At 32.4% G+C, this 27,719-nt stretch overlaps 3 protein-coding genes across 14 annotated transcripts in view; 2 read left to right on the top strand and 1 right to left on the bottom strand.

Moving 5' to 3' along the window:
- Window positions 1-26,463, top strand: part of LOC114326563 (zinc finger protein 260-like) — a 346,266-nt gene extending 319,803 nt beyond the window's left edge. For all 10 annotated transcript variants that reach the window (XM_050662204.1, XM_050662203.1, XM_050662206.1 and 7 more), the window contains one exon: window positions 24,424-26,463. In XM_050662204.1, the coding sequence (XP_050518161.1) occupies window positions 24,424-26,300 (1,877 nt within the window). In that variant the 3' untranslated portion in view covers window positions 26,301-26,463. The remainder of the gene's footprint in view (window positions 1-24,423) is intronic.
- The window catches only part of LOC126892616 (gastrula zinc finger protein XlCGF8.2DB-like), a 379,454-nt gene that overhangs the window by 187,401 nt on the left and 164,334 nt on the right, over window positions 1-27,719 (top strand). The gene's annotated exons all lie outside the window — the stretch shown is intronic.
- On the bottom strand, window positions 420-9,701 carry LOC126892628 (uncharacterized). 3 transcript variants are annotated; one of them, XR_007700934.1, is made up of 3 exons: window positions 9,372-9,701; window positions 4,831-8,714; window positions 3,125-4,173 (listed from the first exon to the last, which is right to left on the bottom strand). XR_007700934.1 is itself a non-coding variant. In XM_050662259.1 (2 exons), the coding sequence occupies exon 2, from the start codon at window positions 2,087-2,089 to the stop codon at window positions 686-688; it is 1,404 nt and encodes a 467-aa protein (XP_050518216.1). In that variant the 5' UTR covers window positions 2,090-4,173; window positions 9,372-9,701; the 3' UTR covers window positions 420-685. The 3 variants fall into 3 exon arrangements, 1 of the variants encoding a protein (XP_050518216.1); XM_050662259.1 differs by lacking the exon at window positions 4,831-8,714 and having other exon boundaries at window positions 420-4,173; XR_007700933.1 differs by lacking the exon at window positions 9,372-9,701 and having other exon boundaries at window positions 4,831-8,888.

Genomic DNA, 27,719 nt, shown 5'->3' with positions numbered 1-27,719 from the left:
TTTCCCACCTCAATAGTGTGAGATATTAATGAAGTACGACCTAGTTTGTCATTTGAAGAAATAGTAGTAAACTGAGAGATCATATTCTCCAATTGCCTTTGTTCAGAACTAGATAAACTGGAAAAATCGTGAATAGCACTAAGGGTAGACAGATTAAATTCAGATATGGAAAAAGAAAAATCAGAACAACTTAAGGTGCTATTAAAAGCATTGAAGAAGTCCATACCTAAAATTATAGAATTCTGTACAGAAGGAATAACATAAAATGTAATTTTCCTACATAAATTTGCCACTGTGATTTCAATTTGGAGTTTGCCTGTAATAGATTGGACTGTACCATCTGCAGTAGATACTTGCAAAGATGAAATGGGCATAATGGGAATATTAGCATTTTTCAATAAATTTAATGAATGTGCTCCTATCAATGAAATATTAGAGCCACTATCTAATAAAGCTAAACACGATTGTCCTAAAATTTGAATAGGTAGATATGGCCTATTATCATTTTGTTTCCTAACTAATAAAGAGTTAATATCTAAATCTAAAATATTTGGTTGGATACAACCATTATATGGAACTACTTCACCATCAAAATTATTATTATACTTAACACTACCAATTAAAGAAGAATTTGTGGCTTTGCAACCCTGTGAATCATGTGCGTTCAACGTATCATGACTAAAACTTAATTTCTGGACTGATTTTGATTTGTGGTGTGTGCTTGTTTCTTGAATGATACTCTCTTTCCTTTCCGACTGGAAGATGGGTTTGAGTTGCTGGGTGTGCTTGGGCCAGCAGTCTCGTTTTCTGATGGGGTTTGATTCCCTGATTGGGTGTTGGACGGAGAAACGCTCAGGGGACGGACCTCCGACATTTCGTTTCCCGAACACTTAAAACAATTTCTTTTGACAGTATTTTCCCTACCGCAACCGTGGCAGAAAATACGAGTTTGTGGGATACCACAATCATTGAACTTATGATTAGACTGGTGACAATTCCAGCAAACAACAGAAACATTATGTTCATGGCCCTTATTTTGCCAAGAACGTTGTCTATAGGAAGTTGGCTGAGAAGAGGAATTAGAAGAGGGTCGAGATGAAGATGAAGGCTGAGAAGACCAGGATAACGTTTCCTCCAAACGTTTGCACTTTACAGTGAGATCATCAATACTCTGGATGTCCATAAGAGCTAACTGTTGATGGTAAAAAGGCAATAAACATTTTAAGATGATTTTTATTTTGGACAAATCAGATAAAGGAGTATCTAAACGGCTACACATGCCTAATATAGTATTAATGAACATAGTGACAGACTCTCCTGGTTTCTGCTTACGGTTTTTGATTTCATCCAAGAGATCATCCTGGTATGAGTAAGGAAGAAAATCTGACCTCAACTTGCGAACGAGATCAGACCAGCAAGACAAATTACCCCTATTATTCATGAACCAGGTGAAAGCAGGACCGGTAAACAATTCGGCTGAAGCCGCAAACAAATTTTCCTCGGAGACCCCTCTAGATACACGAAGACACTCAACCTTTTCTAAAAATGAAATCACATCCGTGTGCTGTTTTTCACCTGAAAATGAAACACCCCATTTGTGTACTTGAACGGGTTTGGAGTATGTGAAACTAGGAACGACACTTACTGGAGCATTAGGAGTAGATGTGGCTATGGGGTTAACCTTAGAATCAAGCTCACCCTCCAATGTAAGGATTTTAAGAGAAACAGACTTTTTAAAAGGTTCCTGCTCTTCCGTAGTACAATGTAACAAGTGTACACGGCCAGAAATATGAGTTAGACGAGATATTAATCGAGCATATTCAGTGTCTTGTACAGTTCCCCTAAACTTCTCTATTTTCTTAGACAAGCTATCCAACGTTTCGGATATTCCTTTCCGTTGGTCCTCAAAAGGGATATATACAGCCGAAAGTTGGGTGAAACTCCTATTGCCTGCTTCTTGCTTCAAAGCACCCCGCAGAAGATTGCGTTTTCTATCGACGGTTGCTGACTCCTCTGGTACTACGTCCCTAATTTTCAACTCATAGTCCAATTCGTCCACCAGAAGATGTTCAACTTTAAAAGCACACATGATGAAAGCAAAAATTATTGACAAGCAATCCAAAAGTCAGAAATACGAAATATACTTAAGTTTGTACGCAAAATATATAGGTACGGAGAAAATATTAGCAACACACCAACAAAATCAAAAATGGCCAGCAAAATATATATCAAATAAATACAGTAAATAAGGTATAATCAAGTAAATATATAGTACCTAAATATTGGAAAAAAAATTTTAGTTATTATACTTGTACCCAAAAAAAATGTAAGTATTAACGATCAACTGTACATACAAATACACCACTGGCTGAAGGAGTAAAATTTGCAATAATATAATATACCTATATGTTAGTTACTTATACTTCGTTTCAAATTCAACCTAGAATGTAAGCTGTATGACAAACTATAAAAGAGGTTTCAAAATCTCAACTAATTAATAGATACAGCAGTGACAGTATACCTGTTAAGTATTAATAAGTAATTAAAAACAAAATAAATCAGAACAGAATGTATAAAAAGATATCAGAAGGAAATAATATAAATAAAAGAAAAAAAATGAACTAAAAGAACTACTGTCTTAGAACCTATAAAAGGTTGGCACCAAGTTGGGCTGCCGATGTAACAAAATACTACTTTGCAGTAGTATTTGTTGAACTAAAATGATAAGATGAAATGAATGAAGGAGGGTGATGAACTGATAATGGAAGTATGGAGAGACAGAGGCAAACTGAATAGAGTTGGCTAGCTGTAGATGCAAGAGAGCAACTTGACACTCAAGGATGGATACGGCTCGTTTGCATGCCTGTCGAAGAACAGTAGATCAAAGTAGAGAGTGATGATAACTAAGAAGGGAAATATTAAGATAAGAATATATGCTCAGAAAATAGATTAAATAAATATAATAATATAATAAAAATAGAAGAATGTAGGAGATAAATACAATAGACTGAATTATGGGCGCCAGAAGTTGGAATGGACCAAACTTCCAGGTATCTTACACTGCTGTTAAATAGTAAATATATTAAATTATTAAATTCAAAAATGGGAAAAAAAATAATTGGTATACAAAAACAAATAAATATTTATTAAATATAACTACTTAGATTTTTGACAACCTCTGAGTTAGAAAAATACAAATTATGTAACTATAAAATGACAATGGGAAATAATTACCTATCTAAGTATAAATATAATTACCTATTAAATTAGTATTGGAGTAGCTTTTCTAGGAAGCATACCCCCAACTTACATATACTAGGTTAAATAACAACCTTCACCAAATAATTGTACGATTAAAATACGTACAACGTCAAATCCTATAGAAATATGAATAATAAAAATACCTCAATAATATAAATAATAAATATATATAACTCACAATGAGTTGACGGGCAACAAGCTCCTAAGTGAACCAACAAAGTCCTGGATGCAAGAGATCCTTTTGCTGACTCGTGGTTCTGAATAATTAACAAGTGAAACTAAAAGCTATCCTGAGGGGATAGGGATTAGGGAGTGAATTTAATTTAATTACAAATGAATTTAAGTTAAGTAAACAAAATTTTGAATTTAAATTACATAAAAAAAACAAGCTAATGATATTAAAATATATATAGTTATATGCAAAATATGGAAACAAGTCTAATAATGGTGATAAAAAAATAAATGTAAGGAACTACTGTATAGGAAAAGGTTATTTGGGCCCAAATTATCCTCTTTTACAAAGAGACATACAGGTGTGGGAGCGCTATTGAATTATGTGTATGTTAATTACTTAAATGTTCTGGATATTATAAAAAAATAATAAGTGTATAAGTGTACTGGTATAGGTAGATAACTATTGCACTGTTAAATATAAAAAGTTCCCGAAACAAACCCGATTGACCTGATATTGTCCCCACAAGTGTTCCTTGCTACTTCTCAGTAACGTCTTCGATCCCTAGTTAGGCACAGAATGGTGCTACACCGCTAACAGTAACATGGCAGTTCTCCAAAATGCAGCATAATGAAGTAAAAGAAAATTACATGGCTTTTAGAACTTGTCCCCTGGATGACTTGGTCGTAAAGCGGTCCCTCTCAGGTGGTAGGAGTAGTTAAAGATTTTTCCCCAAGTGGCTAAAAAAAATAGAATCCCGGTTTTACTTCATTGTAATAATGTAGGGAAGAGTCAGAGAAGAAAACAAAAATCAGGAAGTTTTTATTTAGAATAAAGAAGAATCAGAAAAAGCTATCTCATTAGAAGGAAAAAACAATCTTCCACTAGACTGTTTAGTGACCTTGTCATAATATTGGCATATAAAATGGCCTTGACTCGATAATATGTAGACAAATAAATCTCAAATTTAAATGCTGAATATATTTATTTTGGAAATATCTATTCATAAAAAATAGTATAGTTATTAAATGATATGAAATAATGCCAAGGTAGTGTACAAATTTATGAAAATACCAAATATCGGAACAGAATCGGTGGATATGATGTACGGAATTTACTATGTTTCAGAACTTCATGATTATAATATACAAAATTGGAGTTGGGTAATATGTGATGTAACATAACCCCACAAATTACGAGAGATGATAATTTTATCAGATATTTATGACAAAATGCTTTCCCTCTGAGTGGATATTACAGACAATGAAATAGTTAAAAGATACTAGCCTTAATTAATAAGCTCACTGCAAGATTTAATAGTAATTTTTTTTAAAGACGTCAAATTAGACAAACAAAAAAATATGGCGTTATATAGCGTGTAAAAAAAAATTATTTACCAGATAGCCACAATTCACTGCTGGAAATATTCAATTATTGTTTCTTCAGCCCACTAAACACATATATAATAAACTCGGATAATTTAACTTGTCAAAATAATACTATGACTTGAAACATAAGATTGAAATATTCGCCGCTCTACTTGAATAGGCTATCTGCCACTCGAGTTGAACGCCCTGACCAAAGTGGCATATTTTCCGTGCAACGAGGACGATGTCACAATACAGTTAATTTGGTTGCCGCTAGGAGTACACCAGGTATACAAATATACAGGTCTGCTAATCTATAGGTTTGTTATGACGTCAGAGAGAGACGAAATATTTACTAGTTATTGTTTTAAGTATAATTTAATATGCCCTGTGAATCATGTGCGTTCAACGTATCATGACTAAAACTTAATTTCTGGACTGATTTTGATTTGTGGTGTGTGCTTGTTTCTTGAATGATACTCTCTTTCCTTTCCGACTGGAAGATGGGTTTGAGTTGCTGGGTGTGCTTGGGCCAGCAGTCTCGTTTTCTGATGGGGTTTGATTCCCTGATTGGGTGTTGGACGGAGAAACGCTCAGGGGACGGACCTCCGACATTTCGTTTCCCGAACACTTAAAACAATTTCTTTTGACAGTATTTTCCCTACCGCAACCGTGGCAGAAAATACGAGTTTGTGGGATACCACAATCATTGAACTTATGATTAGACTGGTGACAATTCCAGCAAACAACAGAAACATTATGTTCATGGCCCTTATTTTGCCAAGAACGTTGTCTATAGGAAGTTGGCTGAGAAGAGGAATTAGAAGAGGGTCGAGATGAAGATGAAGGCTGAGAAGACCAGGATAACGTTTCCTCCAAACGTTTGCACTTTACAGTGAGATCATCAATACTCTGGATGTCCATAAGAGCTAACTGTTGATGGTAAAAAGGCAATAAACATTTTAAGATGATTTTTATTTTGGACAAATCAGATAAAGGAGTATCTAAACGGCTACACATGCCTAATATAGTATTAATGAACATAGTGACAGACTCTCCTGGTTTCTGCTTACGGTTTTTGATTTCATCCAAGAGATCATCCTGGTATGAGTAAGGAAGAAAATCTGACCTCAACTTGCGAACGAGATCAGACCAGCAAGACAAATTACCCCTATTATTCATGAACCAGGTGAAAGCAGGACCGGTAAACAATTCGGCTGAAGCCGCAAACAAATTTTCCTCGGAGACCCCTCTAGATACACGAAGACACTCAACCTTTTCTAAAAATGAAATCACATCCGTGTGCTGTTTTTCACCTGAAAATGAAACACCCCATTTGTGTACTTGAACGGGTTTGGAGTATGTGAAACTAGGAACGACACTTACTGGAGCATTAGGAGTAGATGTGGCTATGGGGTTAACCTTAGAATCAAGCTCACCCTCCAATGTAAGGATTTTAAGAGAAACAGACTTTTTAAAAGGTTCCTGCTCTTCCGTAGTACAATGTAACAAGTGTACACGGCCAGAAATATGAGTTAGACGAGATATTAATCGAGCATATTCAGTGTCTTGTACAGTTCCCCTAAACTTCTCTATTTTCTTAGACAAGCTATCCAACGTTTCGGATATTCCTTTCCGTTGGTCCTCAAAAGGGATATATACAGCCGAAAGTTGGGTGAAACTCCTATTGCCTGCTTCTTGCTTCAAAGCACCCCGCAGAAGATTGCGTTTTCTATCGACGGTTGCTGACTCCTCTGGTACTACGTCCCTAATTTTCAACTCATAGTCCAATTCGTCCACCAGAAGATGTTCAACTTTAAAAGCACACATGATGAAAGCAAAAATTATTGACAAGCAATCCAAAAGTCAGAAATACGAAATATACTTAAGTTTGTACGCAAAATATATAGGTACGGAGAAAATATTAGCAACACACCAACAAAATCAAAAATGGCCAGCAAAATATATATCAAATAAATACAGTAAATAAGGTATAATCAAGTAAATATATAGTACCTAAATATTGGAAAAAAAATTTTAGTTATTATACTTGTACCCAAAAAAAATGTAAGTATTAACGATCAACTGTACATACAAATACACCACTGGCTGAAGGAGTAAAATTTGCAATAATATAATATACCTATATGTTAGTTACTTATACTTCGTTTCAAATTCAACCTAGAATGTAAGCTGTATGACAAACTATAAAAGAGGTTTCAAAATCTCAACTAATTAATAGATACAGCAGTGACAGTATACCTGTTAAGTATTAATAAGTAATTAAAAACAAAATAAATCAGAACAGAATGTATAAAAAGATATCAGAAGGAAATAATATAAATAAAAGAAAAAAAATGAACTAAAAGAACTACTGTCTTAGAACCTATAAAAGGTTGGCACCAAGTTGGGCTGCCGATGTAACAAAATACTACTTTGCAGTAGTATTTGTTGAACTAAAATGATAAGATGAAATGAATGAAGGAGGGTGATGAACTGATAATGGAAGTATGGAGAGACAGAGGCAAACTGAATAGAGTTGGCTAGCTGTAGATGCAAGAGAGCAACTTGACACTCAAGGATGGATACGGCTCGTTTGCATGCCTGTCGAAGAACAGTAGATCAAAGTAGAGAGTGATGATAACTAAGAAGGGAAATATTAAGATAAGAATATATGCTCAGAAAATAGATTAAATAAATATAATAATATAATAAAAATAGAAGAATGTAGGAGATAAATACAATAGACTGAATTATGGGCGCCAGAAGTTGGAATGGACCAAACTTCCAGGTATCTTACACTGCTGTTAAATAGTAAATATATTAAATTATTAAATTCAAAAATGGGAAAAAAAATAATTGGTATACAAAAACAAATAAATATTTATTAAATATAACTACTTAGATTTTTGACAACCTCTGAGTTAGAAAAATACAAATTATGTAACTATAAAATGACAATGGGAAATAATTACCTATCTAAGTATAAATATAATTACCTATTAAATTAGTATTGGAGTAGCTTTTCTAGGAAGCATACCCCCAACTTACATATACTAGGTTAAATAACAACCTTCACCAAATAATTGTACGATTAAAATACGTACAACGTCAAATCCTATAGAAATATGAATAATAAAAATACCTCAATAATATAAATAATAAATATATATAACTCACAATGAGTTGACGGGCAACAAGCTCCTAAGTGAACCAACAAAGTCCTGGATGCAAGAGATCCTTTTGCTGACTCGTGGTTCTGAATAATTAACAAGTGAAACTAAAAGCTATCCTGAGGGGATAGGGATTAGGGAGTGAATTTAATTTAATTACAAATGAATTTAAGTTAAGTAAACAAAATTTTGAATTTAAATTACATAAAAAAAACAAGCTAATGATATTAAAATATATATAGTTATATGCAAAATATGGAAACAAGTCTAATAATGGTGATAAAAAAATAAATGTAAGGAACTACTGTATAGGAAAAGGTTATTTGGGCCCAAATTATCCTCTTTTACAAAGAGACATACAGGTGTGGGAGCGCTATTGAATTATGTGTATGTTAATTACTTAAATGTTCTGGATATTATAAAAAAATAATAAGTGTATAAGTGTACTGGTATAGGTAGATAACTATTGCACTGTTAAATATAAAAAGTTCCCGAAACAAACCCGATTGACCTGATATTGTCCCCACAAGTGTTCCTTGCTACTTCTCAGTAACGTCTTCGATCCCTAGTTAGGCACAGAATGGTGCTACACCGCTAACAGTAACATGGCAGTTCTCCAAAATGCAGCATAATGAAGTAAAAGAAAATTACATGGCTTTTAGAACTTGTCCCCTGGATGACTTGGTCGTAAAGCGGTCCCTCTCAGGTGGTAGGAGTAGTTAAAGATTTTTCCCCAAGTGGCTAAAAAAAATAGAATCCCGGTTTTACTTCATTGTAATAATGTAGGGAAGAGTCAGAGAAGAAAACAAAAATCAGGAAGTTTTTATTTAGAATAAAGAAGAATCAGAAAAAGCTATCTCATTAGAAGGAAAAAACAATCTTCCACTAGACTGTTTAGTGACCTTGTCATAATATTGGCATATAAAATGGCCTTGACTCGATAATATGTAGACAAATAAATCTCAAATTTAAATGCTGAATATATTTATTTTGGAAATATCTATTCATAAAAAATAGTATAGTTATTAAATGATATGAAATAATGCCAAGGTAGTGTACAAATTTATGAAAATACCAAATATCGGAACAGAATCGGTGGATATGATGTACGGAATTTACTATGTTTCAGAACTTCATGATTATAATATACAAAATTGGAGTTGGGTAATATGTGATGTAACATAACCCCACAAATTACGAGAGATGATAATTTTATCAGATATTTATGACAAAATGCTTTCCCTCTGAGTGGATATTACAGACAATGAAATAGTTAAAAGATACTAGCCTTAATTAATAAGCTCACTGCAAGATTTAATAGTAATTTTTTTTAAAGACGTCAAATTAGACAAACAAAAAAATATGGCGTTATATAGCGTGTAAAAAAAAATTATTTACCAGATAGCCACAATTCACTGCTGGAAATATTCAATTATTGTTTCTTCAGCCCACTAAACACATATATAATAAACTCGGATAATTTAACTTGTCAAAATAATACTATGACTTGAAACATAAGATTGAAATATTCGCCGCTCTACTTGAATAGGCTATCTGCCACTCGAGTTGAACGCCCTGACCAAAGTGGCATATTTTCCGTGCAACGAGGACGATGTCACAATACAGTTAATTTGGTTGCCGCTAGGAGTACACCAGGTATACAAATATACAGGTCTGCTAATCTATAGGTTTGTTATGACGTCAGAGAGAGACGAAATATTTACTAGTTATTGTTTTAAGTATAATTTAATAACAGAACATTATTAAAATTTAAATAAAATAACAATAAAGATCATTGGAAGTTAACGAAATGTTATAATGGAGGTTGGCGTTCATCGACAGTGGCAGAAAGCTATGTAGAAGATTCTCTTCAAAATAAAATAGATTTTGCCGAAAAAATATTGTGCAATACTAGTAATACTACTAATGTATGCGATTCTGCAGGAGTTTCTGTTAGAAGTGAAACCACAGCCCAAACAAGTGGGATTTCATTAAATAATTTAACAAATTGTACCATAAGTTTCAATATTAATAAATAATTCGTTAGTTTTCTTTATTCTTTCAAAAAATAAATTAAAATTAAGAGATTTTTTAACTCGACGGTAAGTGAATTACTTACCATCGAGTTGGAGTACTTACCGTCGAGTTGTATTACTTACCGTCGAGTTGCTAGTAAATGTCACCTACTGACGTAAAATCTGTCACGGTAAACAGTCAAAAATGATCAATCGTGCAAAAAATAATGAAGGTTTTTCAAATGGTCAAAGAAATATCAAAAATTGTGTCTCTAGATATGACAGTTCGTGATAAAATTTATATTTTCCAATTGACCCCGAACATCTGGCTGGCATCATTTAAATACGCAATCATCACTTTCGTTGGTGCTGAAATGACATTTTTGTAATTTAAAACTGTTTTGAACAGAAAATAACATGTTACTCTAATATAATAATATATAGTATATATAGAATATACAGAGAGGGGCTAAATTATGGAATAAATTAATTTTCTCTAAAATGGACGATTTTGGAGAAAAATCCCGAAACGGGTCGATTTTTATTTTTAAATTACAATTTTTTGGCATATATTTCATACTAGTGACGTCATCCATCTGAGCGTGATGACGTAATCAATGATTTTTTTAAATGAGAATAGGTATCGTGTGGTAGCTCATTTGAAAGGGTGTTTAATTCTCTATTTAGCAGCATAAACATTAATATCTTTATTTATACAGGGTAACCAAAAAAATAATTTTTAAATTAAATTAATTGACGCAAAAAGAAGAATGTATGCAATTTATTTAACTCAAAATACATTGTACCTACTGCTGTCACAAAACAGAAAAAAACGTTTATTTCACAAAGGACCCCGCACAGACCTTATGGAAAATAGGTCCCAGTGGATTTCGTTCATACTTTGGGAAAATACTCTTTGAAGCATCCTGATAAAAAGTTTTCATGGGCACAACTCAATCGTATGAAGGATTTTCAAGATATAGAGGTATAACCTCGTAAAATTATAAGATTTACGGGGTATTCCAATTCCGTGAGTTACTGGTTATTTGGCAACATGTAGAAGTTTGGATTAAGGAAAAGTACTAGTAGTCTAGGATTTTTTCCTGGCTATCCAATGGCGACCTTTACTTTGACCTTGACCTTCAACGGACGTCATCTTCTAGAGTTTCGAGGGTTTTAGGCATTAAATTGATATAAACAGATTACTCATGGGTTTTTGGGATCGCAAAACACGAATATGCCATAAGAATTGCCTTCCGGATGACGTGGTGGCCAGGGCCACTGCAAGGGACGTCATCTTCTAGAGTGTCGATGGTTTTCGGCATTTAATTGATGCAAGTGAATTAGTGGAGGGTTTTTTGAGGTCGCTAAACACGAATATGCCACCAGCACCGACTCCCAGAGCACCTGGTTTCCAAGGTCAATGAAATGGGGCCTGGAGTTTCGAGGGTCTTTGGTACTACATTGATGCAAACGGATTAATTATATGTTTTTGGGGTTGCTGAACACGAATACGTGATCACATTGTGCCGTAGGCACAATGTGATTCGTAGGTTGGATTTGATAGTGTATACCTGTTCAGCAACCCCAAAAACCTATAACTAATCCATTAGCACTAATGTTGCACCAAAGACCCTCGAAACTCCAGGAGCCCCTTTCATTGACCTTGGAAATCAGGTGCTCCGGGAGTCGGTTCTGGTGGCATATTCGTGTATAGCGACCTCAAAAAACTCTCCAGTAATTCATTTGCATCAATTAAATGCCGAAAAATATCGAAACTCTAGAATATAGATATTTATTTATTTATCATAATAGATAATACACAAAACAGAAACATTGCACTCCACACCTGTACAAATTACATAAGAATTGTCAAGGCAAGGAGCGCTGTATAATTATCATAAAGTATTACAAAAAATTTTTACAAAAATTAAAAACATGAGACTAAACAAATAAAGAAATAAGCATTGTCAAATTAAATTAATCAGAAACATTCAATATATAAATAAAAAAAAAAGAAAAAATAAAATAAAAATAAAAATAAAAACACTGGAAGTACAACAAACATTGCCAATTGCTTTCTAGGTCTTAGTTTTAACATAATGGACTAATAATCTCTTAAAGATAGTTGCATTATGGCTATTTTTAATGTGATAAGGTATATTATTGAACTGTACAATTCCTTTATGAAACAAGCTTTTCATTGAACTGGACTTGTTGGTTGTTCTAACATAAAAATTTATTGAATTTGCAGCTCTAGTGCTATGCTCATGAACATTTGCTATCGGGACCAACTGACTGTTCAAATACTCAGGCAATAAATGGTTTACCATCTTAAATAAGAATGTCATAGATTGGACATACATAAAATGTTCAACTTTTAACCAATTTAAAGTTTTCAGCATATCTTGAATTCGAGTATATCGATTGCATCTCAATATTACTCGCATAGCCTTATTTTGGAGAATTTGAAGCCTGTCATAATTAGAACATCCTGTATAAATCAGTGAACAACAATATAAAAATTGAGGTAATATTAACGAATTATAAATTGTTAATTTAGTTTGAAATGTCAAAAATGGTGATACTCTTCGAAAAAAACCTATTTTTTTCCCTATCTTTCTGCAAATGTAATCAACATGTTTACTAAAAGTTAGTTCCCTATCCAATATGAATCCCAAATACTTTATTTCCTGAACCATTTCAATTTTTTCATTATTTAATTTAATGTGAACATCCAAACTTAAGAATTTCCCGAAAAGAGTATTATTACCAATAAACATGTATTTGGATTTTAACTCATTGACTTTCAATTTGTTTAACTTAAATCTTTCAGTTAATAAATGCAATTCACGATTCATCGTGTCCACTACATCAACAAAATCTTTCCCATAAAAATATATTAATGTGTCATCAGCAAAAAGATGAATTTTACATTTGCTTAATACGTTTCCCAAATCATTAATGTATAATATGAAAAGTAGAGGTCCAAGTACACTGCCTTGCGGCACACCAATATCATTTAACTTTGGATTTGACATTTCACTATTTAATTTAGTCCTTTGGTACCTATTTGACAGATAATTTTCCAGCCAATTAAAAACTGTCCCGTTAAAACCATATTTCTTTAATTTCAAAAGAAGTATATGACGATCTATTGTTTCAAATGCTCTTTTGAGATCTATAAAAACTGCGCATATACCGACCCCTGTCGTATCTAAAATACTTTTCATATCTGAGACAACTAACTGTAATGCGGTCTCACATGAATGAGAATTTCTAAATCCAGACTGGTAATTATACAGGATATTATTTGAAGTAATAAATTTAATCAGCTGATTGTACACCACAATTTCTAAAACTTTTTCACAAAATGGGAGCATATTTATTGGACGTAATTGATCAAGTTTATTAGTATTAGGAACTTTTGGAACAGGAACTATAGTTGATGTTTTAAATTGCTTGGGCACCAGGCCCTTCTCTAAACTCATATTAATTAAATTTAATAAAGGATAACCTAACACATGAAATAGATTTTTGATAATATCAAGACCTACTTCATCCGTACTATTTTTTTTATATTGTAATTTGATTATATCATATAGTTGGTTTAGTGATATGCTCTCAAAAGTTTCAAAATTTACGTCAGATGAAACAACTGTCTGCAAATTTAAATTAATATCACTATTTTGGTCAAAACTTACAATAATATCTTTAATACCATCAACATAATATTGATTTAATATGTTTGCCAAATTTACACTATATGTTACACCTTCATGTTCAAGACTTTGAAATTGTGATATAGTTTTATTAGTTCCTACTAACTGTTTGAGATGTTTCCACATTTGTTTAGAATTACCCCTATTCCTATCAATATTTGACTCATAAAATCTAATTTTAACTTGTTTTAAAATTCTAACACAGTTATTTCTTTCAATTTTATAGTTATTCCAATCTACGCAATCATTTGTAAACAAAAATCTTTTATAAGCAATATTTTTATTCTTAACTGCCAATTTACAAGTGTTGTCAAACCATTTATTACCAAAGTTCTTAACTTCCACAGTTTTAACTGGTGACACTCTATTCAAAACATCTACGATATTATTGACGAAAGTATCAGTAACTTCATCGATGTTTACCGAAGAATATGCCCAATCTTTTTCAATCAACATGTTTACCATATTATCATATATTATTTTAGAACGAATTTGTTTTGTTTCAATGACTTCACTTTTAGTTACTTTATTATTGAGCACATGGACAATACAGTGATCAGATATTATGTAATTTTTTTCTACATGAGCAGTTAACGTATAGTCATTACTTATGACAAGATCAATCATAGATTTTGAATCTTTAAAAATTCTTGTATATTCATTTACAAGTTGCTGCATTCCATTATTTTCTATATATTCTTTCAATTTACTTTTACCCTGACAATTTTTATCATAATGTATGTTGAAATCTCCAGCAATGACTATACTACAACTACTATGTGATTCATAATAATCATCCATCCACTTGAAAAATACATCAGTGAATTCACTTATACTACCACTTGGCGATCTATAAATACCCACTATTCCATAATATGATCCATTAATTACAACATCCAAAGACAAAACCCACAAACTCTTGTCAATAATAAATGTTTTGATATTATTTACTTTTATGTATTCTTTCGTATAAATTAGAACTCCTCCTGTATGACGACTACTAGAATCACAACGCGCCATTATATATTCAGGGATCTGTAGCTCAGAATCTGAAAAATCGCTAGTGATACAAGTTTCCGTTAAACATAAAATGTGTGGGTCATATACCTGAACATAAAGTTTGATTTCATCGCAATGTTTATAGTAACTTTCAGCATTAATACAAGAAAGAAGAAGATTATCTATACACTTTTTATTTGTGCGTGTAATATTTGAAGGCGTCTTTGATGGCTAGATATTATACCCTATTCTTTCTTTGGCTTTTAATAACTGTCTTTGATAACTACTACAATTTCTATCAAATACATTATGGTTATAATTAACATGTTTAAGTTTAAGAATTTCATTTGCATATTTACAGTTAACACAAGTAAAATTATCGTTAGTAATTCTGCACTCATCTTTTTTGTGTTGACCTCCACATAATGGACAAACATCCTGTGAAGTACATTTATCTGCAAAATGTCCAAACTTCCAGCACCGAAAACAACGAATACTATTTACGTGTTCAAAAAATATGTAGCTATTCCATCCTATATGTATTTTTTCCTTTTCATTAACTAGATAATTAAATATATCTGCTGAAATTTCCACTATTACATTAAGTGCATTACGGTTATTAGTTTTCGATTTATATTTACGTAATATCTTAATGTAAGTTTCTATACCGTCAATCAAATTTTGTTTTTTAAAACTATCAACAAAGCTGTCAATATCTTCAATGTCTTTTTCGTGGACATTTATGATCTTGATCTTAGGTTTAGATATACTTGCAATTTTTATCTCATAATCTGCTCCAAGAACTTTTTCAGCATTCATTTTCAAATTATCCAAAGACTCCTTATTATTACAATGAATTGCAATCGACCCTTTAGCACAAGATTTAACATTTTCAACTGACACATTTATATCGACTGGACTAAATTTTTGTGCTAATACAGTTTTTGTTGTTAGACAATTTTGATTTTGATTTTTTGGTTTTATAATAAGTGGTTCGGTTTTTTTCGTTTTTACAACATCGCTCCATTGACGCTGACTGTTTGTTAGTGTACCATTATTTTCAATAAGATCAATTAACTTACAAGTTTTTTCCAATACTTCTTTTGTTTTCTTTTCATTAAGTTGATATTCAGACTCGTTTTTGTTAAGTCTATTTTCTGCTATCGTGAAACAATTGCCACAAAACCACTTTAAATTAACACAATCTTGTTTAATTTTTAACACTTGATCTTTCACTTTAGCACAATGCAAATGATATGGTTTAATACACAAATCGCAAACGATATACTTATTATTTACAATAAAATTATCAGCACATTGGACACACGTCTGTATGCCCGGCGCCATATTTGACTACTTATGACATATGACATATGACGTGCCTTGCAGAGGCGCTGGCCACCACGTCATCCGGAGGGCAATTCTGATGACATATTTGTGTTTTGCGATCCCAAAAACACATGAGTAATCTGTTTATATCAATTGAATGCCGAAAACCCTCGAAACTCAAGATGACGTCCGTTGAAGGTCAAGGTCAAAGTAAAGGTCGCCATTGGATAGCCAGGAAAAAATCATAGACTACTAGTACTTTTCCTTGATCCAAACTTCTACATATTGCCAAATAACCAGTAACTCACGGAATTGGAATACCCCGTAAATCTTATAATTTTCTGAGTTTGGGCATCTATATCTTGAAAATCCTTCATACGATTAAGTTGTGCCCATGAGCACTTTTTATCAGGATGCTTCAAAGAGTATTTTCCCAAAGTATGAACGAAATCCACTGGGACCTATTTTCCATAAAGTTTGTGCGGGGTCCTTTGAACATTTAGCGAAAAGCAATGTTTATTTACCAAATAAACATTTTTTTCTATTTTCTGACAGCAATAGAATGTATTCTGAGTTAAATAAATTACATACATTTTTCTTTTAGCGTCAATTAATTTAAATCAAAAATTATTTTTTTGGCCACTTTGTATAAGTAATGATGTTAAAGTTTATATTATTGAATAGAGAATTGAACACCCTTTCAAATGAACTACTACACGACCCCTATTACCATATATGCCAAAAAATTGTAATTTAAAAGTAAAAATCGACCTGTTTCGGGATTTTTCTCCAAAATCGCCCATTTTAGAGAAAATAAATTTATTCCATAATTTAGCCCCTCTCTATATATCTATGTATAAGTATTAATAACTAATTATTAGTATAATACCAAGTTAGGCATACAGGGTGTCCCGAAAAGATTGGTCATAAATTATACCACAGATTCTGGTGTCAAAAATAGGTTGATTGAACCTCACTTACCTATATAAAATAGTGCACACAAAAATAGTTACAGCCCTTTGAAGTTACAAAATGAAAATCAATTTTTTTTCATATATCGAAAACTCTTAGAGATTTTTTATTAAAAATGGACATGTGGAATTTTTATGACAGCAACATTTAAAAAAAATTAAAGTGAAAATTGTGCACCCCATAAAAATTTATGGGTGTTTTGTTCCCTTAAACCCATCCAAACTTTTGTGTACGTTCCAATTAAATTATTATTGTGGCACCATTAGTTAAACACACTGTTTTTAAAACTTTTTTGCCTCTTAGTACTTTTTTGATAGGCCAGTGTTTATCGAGATACATATTTTGAATATTTGTCGAATCCACCACATATTTGTATATGGTTAAGTATGATATTTGAGATAAGTGAGATATTTTGAATATTTGTCGAATCCACCACATATTTGTATATGGTTAAGTATGATTATAGACACCTGTTAATAATCTGAAAATTTATTTATAACTTACATTTTTAGGTATATTTTGAAAAAGAAGCCACATCTCGATAAAAGGTGACTTTTCAAAAAAAGACTAAGAGGCAAAAAAGTTTTAAAAACACTGTGTTTAACTAATGGTACCACAATAATAGTTTAATTGGAACGTACACAATCAGTTGGGGGATTTAAAGGAACAAAACCCCCATACAATTTTTATGTAAATATATTAAAAAAGAAGCCGCATCTCGATAAAAACTGGCTTATCAAAAAAATACTAGAGGCAAAAACTTTTAAAACGTTGGTTTTAACTAATGGTACCACAATAATGAATTAATTGGAAGGTACACAAAAGTTTGGCCGGGTTTAAGGGAACAAAACCTCCATAAAATTTTATGGGGTGGATAAATTTTACTATAATTTTTTTTAAGATGTTCCTGCCATAAGAATGATACATGTCCATTTAGACCAGGGCTCATCTGTAAAACTATTAGCACATTTGGACGTTGAGAGGTGACTCAAATTTTTTTGCAGAAATTGCTTGAAAATAAATCAAATAATAATATTTGAGTTATCCTCCCACTCAAAATGGTCCGGAACATTGTTTAAATAATCAAAATGTCAAAAAATGAAGGAAAAATTCGATTTTTTTCTTCGTTTTTTTATTATAACTTATAAAATATTCATTTCCGAGAAAAGTTGTACTGACATAAAAGTTGCGTAATTAAATTTGCTACAATATAGAATTGGTTAAGAATTTAAAAAATAGTCACCCTTGTTGCAAAATAGCAATAATTGCGAAAAAAACATACAAAAACAAGTATTCGCATTTTACGTTTTTCAACCATTTATGCTACACTTAGGACCTTCATATTTCACCCAGAAAAACTTTATGATACAGTAAAATAATACTGTAAATTTCATTAAGATCGGTTTAATAGATTTTGCAAAATAAATTTTGCAATCCAGCTTTCGCAAAAAAAAATCATTTTTTCAAAATGTTACAGGACTGAAAATAAAGCAGATAGCAAGTTGAAATTTTTTTTGCTTATTGAAGTGTACTGTACCTTTCATTTGCAATTTTGCAAAATTAAAATCGATTAATTACCACGGTGTCAGGAATTTTTTTATATAAACATATATTATTGGTGCTACGCGCAGGACAGCGGATAGTTTGCTCTTATTGGGCATTCCAATGACCTTTGATAATGATTGATACATTTTAATTTTTATTACATTTCGGTATAAATAAATAAATTTGTTTATTGCAAAATAAAAACACATACTCTATCCTTTGAAATAACACTTTTATTAGCAAAAACTTTATTGTTTATATATTTTAACTTAGAGAATAAAAGTTTATTATTTTTAAACATATGCAATTGTTTAAACAATATTTCACAAACAATAATAAAATTAGTTTGATTTTTGTGGAATTAAAATATTAAAATACAACAAAATATGGAGTAAGAAAATAATATATTATATAAAGATTAGAAGAAATTTTGGTGGAATTCAACTTGTGTGAATCAAACACCGCTGTCGTGCGCGTAGCACCAAAAATTAATGTTTATTTAAAAAATTTCCTGACGCCGGGGTAATTAATCTATTTTAATTTTGCAAATTGCAAATGAAAGGTACATTACACTTCTATAAGAAAAAAAAATTCAACTTGCTATCTGCTTTATTTTCAGTCCTGTAACATTTTGAAAAAATGAATTTTTTTTGCGAAAGCTGGATTGCAAAATTTATTTTGCAAAATCTATTGAACCGATCTTAATAGAATTTACAGAATTATTTTACTGTATCATAAAGTTTTTCTGGGTGAAATATGAAGGTCCTAGGTATAGCATAAATAGTTAAAAAACGTAAAATGCGAATACTTGTTTTTGTATTGTTTTTTCGCAATTATTGCTTTTTGCAACAAGGGTGACTATTTTTAAAAATTTTTACCAATTCTATATTGGAGGAAATTTAATTACGCAACTTTTATGTCAGTAAAACTTTTCTCGGAAATGAATACTTTTACAGTGATAATCAAAAAACGAAAAAAAATATCGAATTTTTCCTTAATTTTTTGACATTTTGATTATTTAAACAATGTTCCGGACCTTTTTGAGAGGGAGGATAAGTCAAATATTATTATTTGATTTATTTTCAAGCAATTTCTGCAAAAAAATTTGAGTCACCTCGCAACGTCCATCTCAAAACAGATGCGCCCTGGACTAATTTTCAATAAAAAATCTCTAATAGTTTTCGATATATTGAAAAAAATCGATTTTCATTTTGTAACTTCAAAGGGCTGTAACTTTTTTTATAAGCACATCTGTACTAAGGTAAGCTAGGTTCAACCAAACCATTTTTGACCCCAGAATGTATGGTATAATTTATGACCAATCTTTTCGGGACACCCTGTATATCTGATAGTGAGAGTTAATAATTATTATTTTAATATTAAGTGATAAAACTACGATATCAAGCACATATTATATTTATTATATTGTATTACATATATGTATTCTTCTTCTTTAAGTGCCGTCTCTCAATTAAAGCTTAGATAATATCATCATCACTATCATTACTTTATCTACTGCTGCTCTGAAGAGTTCTATGGAACTGCATTTAATACTCCATAAAACATTTTCTGAGAACGAATTACATACATTTCTTCCTTTAGAGCCAATCAATGAATTTTGCATACGCTCGCTCATGTATAACTTATATCTTGCGGGAAATATTTTCAATGATGCCTCTTTTGCAACCTCTACTAACCACATTCCCCACTAGTGATGTTGAAAAAGTAACTATTCGTTACAAAGTATTCGTTACTTACGAATACCGAAAGTAACGATTACTATACAGAGAGGCAAATCGTTACTTTGATTACTCTGATTACTTCGTACCAATCGTATCAGAGCGAGTAACGACTATAGTATCTACTTTGATTACTGTGATTACTCTGATTACTTCGTAATTAATCGTATCAGAGCGAGTAACGACTATTGTATCTACTTTGATTACTCTGATTACTTCGTACCAATCGTATTAGAGCGAGTAACGAGTATTGTATTTACTGTGATTACTTTGATTACTCTGATTACTTCGTACCAATCATATCAGAGCGAGTAACGACTATTGTATCTACTTTGATTAATCTGATTACGTCGTTACTTCTTAAAAATCGTATCAGAGCGAGTAACGACTATTGTATCTACAACCTACCTACTGAGAAATACGATTTTCGATATGATTACCGGTACTCAAATACAAAAGTAACGATTTGTAACGAATACTCGAAAGTAACTATAATCAACATCACTATTCCCCACTTTCCTGATTATTTCTTGAAATTATATTGATTTTTATTTTTTTCGGCAAAATTGTTGAAATTTCTGGTGGTTCTTACCAGTTATAGAAAAAATATTGTATTATACACAGATTTTAGCTTCCTCATGACTACATCCGCCCGCTACGCGTCGGGGCGTAACTTTAATGTATCGCGCTATACTCTGCTATTTTTGCTCGTTACGTAATAAATATAGTCGTAGTACAAGGTGGTTCAGTGAAACAGTACGATTTGGCAACGTTGCTGACGGTAAAATAGAGGTGCCGCGGGCTTGCCACGTAAAGGTTGTGAATCTACAGAGTGGGAAGTTTAGTTACAGTGCTGGCTAAAGAGGTGGCAGTGTCAGAACAGCTCGCACTCCATAGAATATTGCAGCAATTCATTACACGCGAGTCGTCGTAGAGATTTTCGAGCGTTTGTAAGCGTTTAGTAAGTATATTTTATAAAATGCATCGTTTCCAGTTATTTAAGCTTGAATACTTAGATTTGAGTAGTCGCCGAAAAAATATACATTCAATTACCCATAACTCACTTTGAATTAATAATAAAATATTTCAAATAAGGAATTCATTCGATTCTTTATTAGCTTCAATTTTAATAATGATACCTTTTTTTGTAAAATCTTATAGTTTTTTAGTTATTTATGAAAAACCTTTGATCCTTAATAACTCAAAAAGTACTGATTTATTTTAATAACTTTACATAACAAATTTTGCTTAGAATTTATTTTCGGGGTTATTTTTAGTAAAATAATTTTTACCTCCGAGGGGTGTCATCTCACCAAGGGTAAAAGTGCAAGTTGGCACCATGTCACTTTTGTTTCTTGAGGTATCTTCTAATGACTCACCAATTTTCATGAATATCGATCGAGGTCCAACGAAATTGGAGGTGAAAACCTTCAGGGACTGCACTATTCATCGAAAGACATAATACACTACTTTTTTAATTAGGTTACGGCCAGACAAGCGACGATTTACGGCGCTGTAAGGGCAGTAAAATGAAGCGCGAAAATGGGTCCCACGATGAGTGTAGTGGATGGCCAGACTGAGTAGTAAAATATCTTGCAGCAATATAGTAACATAGGATAGGACCCATTCTTCGCGCCCTTTAAGTTACTGCCCTTACGGCGCTGTAAATTGTCGCTTGTCTGGCCGTAGCCTTATACTATATACTACTACTATACTATTATACAGGGTGTTTGGTTATATTTTCATTATCATTAGCAAAAACCAGGTCAAGTAAAACTCCGTTACAATTTGTGATGTGATTAAGCTGAAATAGGTTATAAAATGCAAAAGTATCAAAAGTATTATACAGGGTGCTTGGTAACAAATGGGCCATAGCTTAACCTTGGATTCCTGAGGATAAAATAAAGAGACGGAAATCATTAGACTGAAAAGCACTTTACCGAAGCCTCACTAGACCTAACAGTAGGAGACCGAAAAGCATTTGGTACATAATATAGGGTGCTCAAACAGGTCTGTAATCTGAGCAATGGTAACATCAACCTCTTAATTTCTTTTTACTTGTCGCAGTAAAAGAGATAAGACACATGTAATTACAACTAAATGTTATTTGGATAGTTATTAGAAACAGTTAAAATGGTGTTAAAATCACTCTACCCTTTATTTATTTTTACCTTCACTAATTTGTTTAAGGGATGAACATTATTTCATATCAGACTTGTGTTTGAAATTTCTCGAGAATGAAAAATCGGAGAATATTCTCAAGAATATTCTCGATATGGAGAATTTTCTGAGAATGAACCCTATGACGCGCTTAGGGATATTGTTATTGGACATTGTAGGTGGGATATTGTAGGGGGGTACTAAAAATCATGAAATTATAACAAAATTATGAGACGACAATAGTGTTCTTTATATAAAAAAATACAAAATCAACAGAAAAGACAAAATTTATTTGATAAAAAAATGAAATTTTCTTCTTAACCGCAAATAATGGATGTGGTATCTAATCTGAAAAATATGAGGCCTCAGATTTAGAATCTATTTATATCATTAGCTCATCTACATTTTGCATTTTAATGTACTGATGAGAAGTTGTGAAATTTTGTTTTTCATGAGTCGCCAGCTCAGTCATGGATTGGTCTATGTCTAATAATTTTAAATTGTGAGCAATAAAAAAGTTACCTTACCAGCCCATTCCGCAGCAAGCCGGTTTCTTTTAGAGGAGTTTCAGTACTTAACCATTAAATACTGAAACTTCTTTTAGTCGCTGCACTGGATGAAGGCATGCTTAATATATCAACTGCTATTTTAGTTAATTTTGTTCCGAAACATGTACCTTTCCACCATATGATTAGGTCTAGTTTTTTTAATTGATTTTACAATGTATGGTTTTCCAAAAAATACCTCCTAGGACCGATAAAGTGCCAAATCTGCCATTATTTCAGCCGAGTCATCATATTTTAAAGATGCTAAATTACCTATAAACTCAGTTCCCTCAACTTGTTCTTCTCTACTTAATTAAACACCATTCTAAATATTTGCACGTTAATATAGCACCAAAACAATAAATACTGACACCGTAAACACCCTAGCTACTAGATGTTTGGGATGCAAAAAATATACTTAGGTGAATTGACAAAAACAATTTACATATTTTTTAAATTATAATAATTTGACCCATATCTAGTTTTTATTTCGATTTTTGTAAATATAGAAAATTCTCGCCGAGAATTTTCTTGCCGAAAATATTCTCGAGAATTTTTTCGTCCTCGAGAATATTCTCTTCTTTCATCACTATATCAGACTATACAGAGTAACAATTTACACAGTCTATATACAATAATACAAAAAAAATACAATAAACAAAAAGACAGATATACAAAATCTCAGCATAATTTACTGCAATCTTTTTTAATTTATGCACCATTTTGGTCTAATGCTGTTCGGTCTAGTGAGGTTTCGGTAAAGTGCTTTTCGGTCTAATGAGTTCGGTCTACTGCGCTCGGTCTAATGATTGCGGTCTAATTGTCGTGTACCTATTTTTCGGGTGTAACTACAATGATATTATGCCAAAAATTATGTTGCATCGCAACATAATTGTAATAATGTATTGTAATAATGTGATAATAATTGTAGATAGATGTTAGTTTGTTATGTATTTAGAGTTAGAAATACAGAAAAAATTCCTCTGATTGAAAAATCAAATTTGTTTGTTTTTAAAATAACAAAATGTCTGGCTAATTGGCTCGGCCAAGGCCATTAAATTCACTCAAAAAAAAATGTTGCATCGCAGATTTAAAATGCGTTTATTTCGAAAACGATTGAGTTTAGCGAGATGAATGTAGTATATCGTTTTTAAGTAAAAATATTAAGAGTAAAAATATTATTTTTGATGGCAAATTTAGATTTCTCGTCTCAAAAAACCCCCGCTTTCCAAATTTCGTGTTGTTAATAAAACAAAAGAAATTTTGGCACCTTATATTTCGATTACTGTCAATTTTTGTACTAAAGTAAGTTAGCTTAAATCGACCTATTTTAAGGTCAGGAATCTAAGGTTAAGCTCTTGCCCATTCGTTACCAAACACACTGTATTAATATACGTTATATTAACAGATAATTATTATTTTAGGTGTCTCTTGCGAAGACATCCAAAATGATGCACGAAAACTATTCAAGTATACTGGAAATAACTTGAACAAAAATTTAACTGCTGCTACCAATGTGAACACCAGAGAAAAATATTTTGAATGTGAAATATGCTCCAAACAATTAGCAACAAAGGGTTCTTTAACAATACATAATATGAGTGTGCATACTGGTGAAAAACCGTTTAATTGTGAAATTTCCACCAAAACGTTTTCATTGAAGCAATGTTTAAAGTTCCATATGAGAACGCATACTGGTGAAAAACCTTTCACATGCAAAATATGCGCCAAAGAGTTTTCACTCGCACAAAGTTTAAAATATCATATACAAACGCATACTGGTGAAAAAGTTTTAACTTGTGAAATTTGCACCAAACAGTTTTCAACAAACACACATTTAACTAGACATATGAGAGTGCATACTGGTGAAAAACCATTTGAATGTGAAATTTGTACCAAACAGTTTTCAAGAAACACACATTTAACTAGACATATGAGAGTGCATACTGGTGAAAAACCATTTGAATGTGAAATTTGCACCAAACAGTATGCAAGAAACACAGATTTAACTGGACATATGAGAGTGCATACTGGCGAAAAACCATTTGAATGTGAACTTTGTACCAAACAGTTTGCAAGAAACACACATTTAACTAGACATAATATGATAGTACATGCTGGTGAAAAACCGTTTAAATGTGAAATTTGCACCAAAACGTTTTCACTGAAGCAAGGTTTAAAGTTCCATATGAGTTTGCATACCGGTAAAAAACCATTTGAATGTGTAATTTGTACCAAACAGTTTTCAAGAAAAGATAATTTAAAATCGCATATGACCGTTCATACTGTTGAAAAACCATTTGAATGTGAAATTAGCACCAAACAGTTTTCAACGAAACAAGTTTTAAAAGATCATATGAGAGTGCATACTGGTGAAAAACCATTTGAATGTGAAATTTGCACCAAACAGTTTTCAACGAAACAAGTTTTAAAAGATCATATGAGAGTGCATACTGGTGAAAAACCATTTGAATGTGAAATTTGCACCAAACAGTTTTCAACGAAACAAGTTTTAAAAGGGCATATGAGAGTGCATACTGGTGAAAAACCATTTGAATGTGAAATTTGTACCAAACAGTTTTCAAGAAACACACATTTAACTAGACATATGAGAGTGCATACTGGTGAAAAACCATTTGAATGTGAAATTTGCACCAGACAGTATGCAAGAAACACAGATTTAACTGGACATATGAGAGTGCATACTGGCGAAAAACCATTTGAATGTGAACTTTGTACCCAACAGTTTGCAAGAAACACTCATTTAACTAGACATAATATGATAGTACATGCTGGTGAAAAACCGTTTAAATGTGAAATTTGCACCAAAACGTTTTCACTGAAGCAAGGTTTAAAGTTCCATATGAGTGTGCATACCGGAAAAAAACCATTTGAATGTGAAATTTGTACCAAACAGTTTTCAAGAAAAGATAATTTAAAATTGCATATGATCGTTCATACTGGTGAAAAACCATTTGAATGTGAAATTTGCACCAAACAGTTTTCAACGAAACAAGTTTTAAAAGGGCATATGAAAGTGCATACTGGTGAAAAACCATTTGAATGTGAAATTTGCACCAAACAGTTTTCAATGAAGGCTAATTTAAGAGTACATTTAAAGTTGCATACCGGTGAAAAACCATTTGAATGTGAAATTTGCACTAAACAATTTTCAAGCAAAGAAGTTTTAAAACGGCATATGAGAGTGCATACTGGTGAAAAACCCTTCTCGTGCAAAATATGCTCCAAACAGTTTTCATACAGGACTAGCTTAACAGCACATATGAAAACACACTTGTGATTAGGATAAGGTCCGTATCTCACTGGGACGCCATGGCCACCATGGATTACCAAGAACGCTGCCCGTTTCCACCACATTCGCTCTCGTTACATATACATAGACAGAAATGGACGTGGAAGAAATCACACTGTTATTTTTAACTTGCGACCTAAGTCACAAAATATTAAGGAGAAGAAAAAGGAAAAAATATGGGTACATCCTTTTATACTAAAGCGAAACGAAAGTGGTGTTTTTGGCAAATTATATGAAGACTTCTTGAAATATCAGAGTAATCCTTTGAGGCACTGTTTCACAAATATAACCGACTTTTGGTCTCAACAATAAATCTTTTGTATCAAATCTTTTGTATCAATAAATCTTTTGTGTATTTTCTCTATCAAAATTCCTTTTGCTTTCTATCTTTCCAAGTAGCGACTGGTTGGCGACTGAATGAGTGACGGTACGTACACTCTCGTTTATATTGCTGGTATCGTCGCCAAGGGACCAGGATAGCCAGTCGCCACAAGAGGAACTGTAGACAGTGGCGACGCCTCCAATTCAGGCTCGTTGCCAAGTGGTTGCAAAGTGTGATACCTGCCATTCATTTTAAAAGAATTAGCAAGCGTCGCTGGCTACGTCGCCATGGCATCACGGTGGCGATTTCACAAAATATACCCGCTCTCAACACAAGCTCCGCCTCCTACGCATACGTCGTCCACATAACTGTAAGAATCACTACCCGCTCTCAACACATCTTACAAAGCATACCCGATTCCAGCACATATGACTTAAGTTAATATTTGCGAGTGAATGATATGTTTTTCAACAACAAACACTCGTTTCTCGACGGTTTCCAAGCAAATAAAATAAAAAAGTTTCTCAAAAAAGTGGTAAAATGATGTATATATGAAGTCTGTACACCCAGTAGAAACAAAGTTGTAGCTAATGAAAAGTAGGTTCTTTTTCGTCAAATTCCAAATCGATTATTTAAACGTGAAATAACCGTTTCTATGATCAAAAGTAAGTAAATTACGCTAAAAATAATATTGGTCTCTTTTATTTTTGTTAAAAAAATTATAAAAATCACTCAAGGAGTAAAAAATGTATGTTTTTCTTTTCTGGATGTTTTGAATTTTTTTGTTTTCGTGTAAGACAAAAATTGGTTAATATAAAATGTATCGATAGCGGGTACGGATACTTCCAGTTCTGGATGACGTCTGTGTAGAAGGCGGAGCTTGTGCTGACAGTGGGTATATTTTGTAAAATCGCGTCCCGGTGAGGTATGGCCCTCAGATGGGCACAGTGCTACTCTTGAAAAAGAACGTATCAAATTTTTCTCATGAAATAGTTTTAGGTCGAAATACCTCCTAAAAAACCCCGATAGGACCTAGCGTGATAAGAATCCTTTCAAAATAACGGTCTAATACTTCATGCAGTGAA

Source organism: Diabrotica virgifera, chromosome 9 (assembly GCF_917563875.1).
Source record: "Diabrotica virgifera virgifera chromosome 9, PGI_DIABVI_V3a".
NCBI classification, from domain to species: Eukaryota; Metazoa; Arthropoda; class Insecta; order Coleoptera; family Chrysomelidae; genus Diabrotica; species Diabrotica virgifera.
The sequence above is the reverse complement of the archived record's forward strand: the minus strand, read 5'-3'. Positions and strand labels throughout refer to the sequence as shown.